This window comes from Palaemon carinicauda, chromosome 30 (genome assembly GCF_036898095.1).
Source record: "Palaemon carinicauda isolate YSFRI2023 chromosome 30, ASM3689809v2, whole genome shotgun sequence".
NCBI lineage: Eukaryota > Metazoa > Arthropoda > Malacostraca > Decapoda > Palaemonidae > Palaemon > Palaemon carinicauda.
Genome location: NC_090754.1, coordinates 19,765,232 through 19,772,731, shown reverse-complemented (window position 1 = coordinate 19,772,731; position 7,500 = coordinate 19,765,232). Strand labels below are relative to the sequence as shown.

The following is a 7,500-nucleotide window of genomic DNA, read 5'->3' as shown; positions in this document are numbered from 1 at the left end:
AATGCAACTGTTTTTTTTTTTTCGAAGAAGAAAACATTCTGACAATTGAAAATCGACAATTATGGAGGGATGAAAAAGACTGCCGCTGCTCTATATCGACGGATGAAAAATCAACTTCACAAAAGGATGTGTTTAATTGATGTATCCATATTCACTGCGGTGACTCTGGGGCATCATTGGGACCCATTGTCGATAGCAACAGAAACATGAGGTTTGTTGCAGGGCTAGTTTTCTATCTTTTTCTATCAAGTCACTCACTCTAACAACCTTTAGATTTAAATATTTTTCTTAAGGTATGCTTACAGTACTCCTTCTGGTGGGTTTTGGACTTTTTAAGGCTCATTGCTACTCGTGCAAGACTCCCAAAGCCTATTGAAAGTTTCAGTTACTCAATATCTTCCTATTATTTGGGTTTGGAGTTAGTATGACATGGTTGTGAATTAGAGTATATTTATAGATATTCTCTCTCTCTCTCTCTCTCTCTCTCTCTCTCTCTCTCTCTCTCTCTCTCTCTCAAGATACTGTATTTCCATAGAATTGGTTCAGTAATGGAATTTTCACTATCAATATATCTAGAAGGTTACGTTTTTCAAGTAATCGGTTGAAGTTATAATATATTAAATTTTTTGCTCTTCTTGACAGGTCAAATTTCAAAAGGCCATAGAATCATAGAAAAGGTTTGCAAATAGCCATGAAATTTATCGAAAATTTGAAGACATAAATTGAATATTTTGCTCGCTAAGTACACATCAAATAACGGTCGTTAAAACAAGCATACAATTTTCATCGTTTAAAGCAGGCATAAAGTTTCTGCCTAATAATTTAATTATGAGATGTTGCTTTATAAAAGAAACAAAGTCACTTCTTTAAAAAAAAAAAAAGAAAAAAAAAACGTGACATATTGCCTTTAAAAGCAAACACAAAATATTTTGCTTTTTGAACCGTACCTGAAAGTTCTGCCTTTCAAGTCAAGCATGGAATTTGTGCCTTTAATGACAAACATTAAACTTCTGCTTTGTGAAACAAACTTTAAATCTATGTCTCTTAAGATAAACATGAAGGCAAAATTGAATTCTGGACCTTTTGGAACACAAATGAGCTGTTTACCAATGTCTGCCTTTCAAAGCAAGTGCTGATAAACCAGACTATCCAGGGACGTTATCTCGTCCAAATAAAAAGGAAACCAAAACAAGCAAGAAAATAGTGTGGGGTGTTATTCTCTGGAAAAAGGGTCCAGAACGGCCTCTTATTGGTAGGACAACTTTCAATTCATGGAAAAACGGAAGTGGAGAGAGAATTCTGCAGCTATCCAGTTAACTTAGAGAAGCAATCGCTTGTGAATAAATGTGTGAAGTGGTAGCATGACGTTTGTTTTGATGCCAGCATCCAATAGGAGGGAAGTCATGTCATCTGAGATCTTATTAAACAGCCTTCACACAGAAAATTTGATCTACAGATGTATATAAGTCTACATTAAGGACAATAAAATTTATAATGTTCACATTTCATACAGAAAAGAAAGTCAAACAGGCTATTACAAGAGACGAAGAGCGGTTATTTCGAAAATGACGAAGCAGTAGAAGATATTCTTTTTATAACACTGAAAGGATGGAACGAATATTAAGGAAATGGGAGGGCCAGGCATCGAAGCAGATTTCGGAAATCAGGTTGCAGGGTGTAACACTTTCTTCTTGGCTTGAATCGTTCTAAAACAAGGCTCTGGTGCAAAGTTAATTCTTGACAAAATTCTTTATCGGGGACCACGGGGAAACAGGAAAAATATTAGCTTAGATAAAGCGCAATGACTTGTATAGGATTTCTTATTTAACCCAATTTCAGTCCAAGGCCTCGCAAGCGAAAGCAGCCCTATTGTCTTCTGGCAACAAGGCAGCAATGGTAACCTGCCCCGAGCGGCTGTTGTACGCTAGACCTTTATCGGACAGAACGAAAAAGAAAGCCTTAAGTCTCGAACATTTACGGCCTATAATGCCGTATCGCAGAGTATGGCCGGCGTATTCTACCAGACGGGTTAAACTTTATCTGAGAACGTTATGCTTGCTCTGGGGCCCTTTCATTACCGCTGCGGTACGGACACACCGCGGAAGGCTCACTTAGAATTTCCTATTTATGGCTCCTCTTGGAAAGTCTTTTCACAAGTTACACGAAAACGGTTGATATTTTTATTTCTTGCATGTATAATTTTTGTTCTGCAGCACAATGCTAATAGGTATAAATTAATCTACGTCCAATAAAGAGTTCTGATGCTTTTATAACAACGTCTAGACCTAGTTTGTATAAAATGTGAAGGAATACTTGATGTTATATAATCACGACATACAGTACATTGGGCAAACTCCTTAACATGATATGGTTTTGAACTAATTATTTACGTTCCCTTTAAATCACCAATACACGCATACTCGGCAAAAACAAAATTAAGTATCTGTGAGTATGTGTAAAGATGGATATTCTAACAACTTGTAAGAAAAAGAAATGGCCATGGGCAGGACATAAAATGAAAATGACAGATAATAGATAGACAAGAAGACTAACAGAATGGATCCACAGAGATTGTAAGCGAAGCAAGGGAATGAAAAGAAGACGATGGAATGACGCACTAAGAAAATGTATAGATTGGCATACAAAGACCAAAATTAGAAGCGTGTGGAAGGACATGTCTAAGGTCTTTGTCCTGCATTGGACTAGCAACGGCTGATGATGATGGTATAAAAATATATGTCTGTAAGACATTGCCCCGTCTCTTGCCTCTGTCATACATGAGCGGCCTTTAAACCTTTGATACGGGATTTAAGAGATGTTCATAAAGAGACATGATGAGGCAGATTCCGAGGGAGTCTCTTGTGTGGGCGCAGACAACAAGGGGTTCTTTGAAGATGGAATTTCTTGATGATTAAAATGTTTCCTGGAATATTACACTTTTGGCAGAGGGAAACAAGAGAACAAAGATAAACACACTACATCTTCTAAGAAAAATGACAAAATGTAAGGATTATTATTATTATTATTATTATTATTATAGAGCCAAATATTTGGATGTTGGGTGTGAATGAAAGGAAATAGGTTGAATTTATTGAAATGAACTTTATGTAGTAAGTCTACAATATATTGTAGTATTAGAAAAGGCGAATTAACGTTACTCCCTTGTCAGATTCCAAACTTTCCTGAAACCTGCAACAAAGAAATGAAGCCTGATGCAAACAGCCATGGAAAATAATGAGAAGTAAAATTATGAATAAGTTAATCTTAGCTCTTATGTTTTGAACATCAGTACCAACTATCTTCCAGATAAGGGGTTAGGAGAGAGGATTTTCTTTAAACTTCTGAAGTCTGCAATGAGCCTGGGAATCAGAAAGTACTTGTAATTATATGAATAATATTCGGCTCTGACTTGTAGAAGCTTTTTGACAAGTTAGTATCGAGTAGATGGAACCTGGCTATATGGGAGCTAAAAAAAGTATAGTCTGGAAGACAGACTGTAGAGCTGCACTACACCGCAAGACTGTCAGAGGTGCTAAGAGCCGGCAGGACGTTAAGAGCTTATGAAGAGATTTTCGAGGAGCCGATAATATCAATGGAGTGGTAATATGGCTTCTTCTTCTATTGACGTGCTTTTTTCGAGTGCCGGCATTCGATGAAGGGGAGAAGCTAAATAGGATTATAAACTCTAGGTAACCAATTGTTTATGCGCCGAAACCCTTTATAGTGTAAAGGTTTAATGGGCGTTCTTGAATGGCAGAGGCAAGAGACAATGACAATGCCCTAGCTAGCAGGACAATGCCCTAGAGACTGACCACATATACATATAATCAATGCCCAAGACCAATCTCCACCCAAGTTAAGACCAGGGAAGGCTAGGCAATGGCTTTTGATGACTTAGCAAGTATACCTATAGGCTCCCCCAAACCACGATTCTTAGCTCACAAGGATGGTGAGGTTGTAGAAACTACAAGAAAATATCGAGTTCGAGCGGGAAACGAATCCCAGTCCGGCTTTCGCTGGGCAGAGACGTTTCCAACAGGCCACAACAACCCTGAATGGTTGTGGTGTAAGCAGCATAGGATGAAAAATCTTAGGAACATTGGGATACTTATAAGCAGTACACCTATTTTTTTCTAAATAGAGGAGTCTACATAATATCAAGTACTGTTCGCTACACTTCTTGCTTCTTCATGGACTGGATTTGTAAGGAAAAATGGAAGGCAGATTATTGTTTCAAAACCTTCCTTGACTCTTACTGAAACAGTTGGTGGATCCTTAATATGCTACCTCCAAGCGAAGGAATATAGCCTACAGCACAATATTCACGTTAGAAAGACTTGAAAGGAAAACACTACAACTTCCAGAAGAAAATGTAATAGAAATCAAAGCATATGATGCACCTCCTTTGAATTCGCCATCAGGGCCAAAATCAAAATAAATCTAGTTTATAACCTGATGCTAAATATAAATGTGAAATATAACGGGAATTTTATTTACTTTTAATTTGAATTATTATTGAGGAATAATAACATTATCAGCTATTTCATCTTTTGATTTTTATAAAGTGGAAAAAGTTATGATTAAAGATTTTTTCTCTGTCATTTTGATTATCTTTGTAAACGTTTAATATTTACATGATCTATGCTGTATTATAATCATTGTCAGTTTAAGGTTTTTGTGATTTATGTTTCTCCTTCTCCCAATTAATATTCTTTGCTACCATCTTCCAGCGTTTCTATGCCTTCGGATGCATCACCTTACCTGGCGTGAAGACCTTCGTCAGCGTCTTCGCATGTGGAGTCCCAGGTAAAGTCAACGTGCAGCCTATGATGGTATCTCTCTCTGTCTCCTCCCAGGATATCAAACCCGTGGCCGAGGCGTTTAACAGTCCTTCGTGCCACTTGACTGATCTCCACATGACGTGAACTTCTTGTCTGAAATATAGTGGGCAATGAGAATGTTTTCAAATGTATAAAAATCAATAATATTCATCAGTTATAATTTCAAGCTGATTTACATGAAGATATGATATTAAATGGTATATTCTAAAATACATTTGGAGGAATGGGAATAAATAATCATTAGCTTGTTCCCAAATATGTATAAACAAGTCATAAGAGGTACTTAGTAGTATGTTCTAAAAAAAAAAAAAATAATACACGGATGGGTGGATAAATACGAAGTAAGGACTAAACTACGTATTTTGGGGAATACATATAGAATGTTATGTTCCCATATATAAGTGGTTGAGGTGGAATAACCATCGGACGGCGTGTTATGAAATAGACATGTAAGGGCAATTGATTAATTGATTTAGAGTTTTCTGGCATCCTGATATCTAAGGTCATTATTAGGGAAACTAAATAATAAATCAAAGATCATGTTTTGAAATTAATGAGGACAAAGAAGAATGCGTTTCAAATGACATATTCTGTAATGTGTATAGGCGATTATGAATGGACATCAAGTAGCAATGTTAGTAAGTTAGTTAAAAATATATCAAATGGTGTCATGCATGTGTACATGTAGAGGTAAGAATCCATAAAATAGTTTGCTTTGGATACACGCAACAAAGTAATATGTATATAATGTGACCTGGTCTGAAAGACCATATATAGTCCATTGGGTATAGGTATAGAATTTATTTGTAAAATATTTGTAAGTTCTGTACAGACAGAATTCATGTGCATATATTCTAACGGAACAATTCCAACCAATCATGAATTTTTCTATGAAGCTTATGAAAAAAACAATGCAATTGGAAAATGACATATAAACATAACTGAAATAAGAACTATAGACTAAAACCTGAAGCTTTAGGTTTGCAAACTACGGGTAAAAAACTCCAAAGTCCTCTATAGCAGTGGTTCCCAAACTATCTTACCTGACGCCCCCTTTTGCTTCCAGTAGACCCATACGCCCCCACTCCTCTCTTCTTTTTTTATATGAAATGATTCTTACATTTATTTCTTAGCATTGTACAGGAAAACAGATTTCTGTTTGTATTTCATTTTAATAATGAAAGCCACTCAAACAAATAATAGTACATTCCAGTAACTAAAAACGAAACATTTGGTTCAAAGTGAGCGAAAAAAAAAGTTTGAACATTAGCAAATTGGCAAAATTGAGTTGCAATTTTAAGAATAGATAATTTGAAAACATAGCATATAATATTTGGAAATACTTATGAGACTAAGGCACAATTTCTGGTCAAATTTAGTGAGATGGATGCATGTATGTAATGAGAGATATTTGTTCTTTTAATGATTTTATTATTCTATTAAACAAGCAATTTCGAGCAGAGACCACGCCCCCCTTGTATCGTCCTCACGCCCCCCTAGTGGGGCGCGCCCCCCAGTTTGGGAACCACTGCTCTATAGGTAGGAAATGCTCTTTTGTGGTGAAAGAGACCGTGTTGTAAACAGTGTGTATATTAAAACACTGAAATCTCAGCCCCTAGGGTCAAAGATGTCCTTTAGTTAAGTGTATTGGAACTGTTTCTCCAAATAGGAATAAAAGTCTTGGGGGATTTTTTTTTCCTTAGCCATTTATTACTATATGTAACAAAAGAATCCTCTTGTTCTCTAATTTCATAAGTATATTTGTTTTTTCAGATTATCTAAAGAAAGGAACATTAACAAAGGAAAGATGTTCTCAATATCATGAATAACTTTCCAAAATAAATAAAAGTTCCTAAGAATGGGGAGATGACTGAGGTGGGGATAAGGTGTCGATTTTATGGGTATATTTTCGAACTAAAAGGTAAATTTGCGAAGATGAAAAGGTCTTTACCACAATGGAGAGATTTCTCGGCTAAAGAAGATATTTTGAAATTGGGGACAAAATCTTGGGCAAAGGAAGGAAAAATTACCCGAGTAAAAAGCAAACTTTACGAAAAGTTTCAACTAAAGAAAAAAGTACAAAAGTATAGTAAGGTGTTCTTCATTAGGAGGAATATTGTTTAAAAGGGTTGAACTATAGAAAAATGTATAGCCAACTAAAGAAATCATTTAAAGAGAAAATAACTTGATATGATTGGAAAAGTGTTTTAATTACAGAACAATAATTACCTGGGAAAAGTTTTTTTGAGATAAAAAACGAAAAATTAGAAACAAAATATAATATGGTCTGAAAAGTCCTTTAGTTTTAGAACAATAATTACCTGAAAAAGTTTCACGAGATGAAAAATGAAAAATTCCAGAAACAAAAGAAAACGAAATAAGAAAAATTATCTTTCCAAAAATAACAAAAGATGATAAAAGGCTTGTTAAAAGAAATGACATTGAATAGACCATGTGTGAATGAAAAAGATTAAACTTGAAAAATAGTGTGAAATATAATAAATTTAGGGCCTTTGTAGAATGAATCATTCTTGAAATACAATTAAGCTCACGAAACTGATTTCCATTCATTTCATGTTTATTTACTTGTTGATGTATTTTTCGTTGTAAACATACCTTGCGTTCATTAAGAGAGAACTACAATTTGAGCAACGGTGTG

General features: G+C 35.3%; 1 protein-coding gene across 3 annotated transcripts in view; it reads right to left on the bottom strand.

Moving 5' to 3' along the window:
• Positions 1-7,500, bottom strand: part of LOC137622917 (uncharacterized) — a 436,226-nt gene that overhangs the window by 13,676 nt on the left and 415,050 nt on the right. For all 3 annotated transcript variants that reach the window (XM_068353479.1, XM_068353480.1, XM_068353481.1), the window contains one exon: positions 4,762-4,934. In XM_068353479.1, coding sequence (XP_068209580.1) covers positions 4,762-4,934 — 173 coding nt within the window. The remainder of the gene's footprint in view (positions 1-4,761; positions 4,935-7,500) is intronic.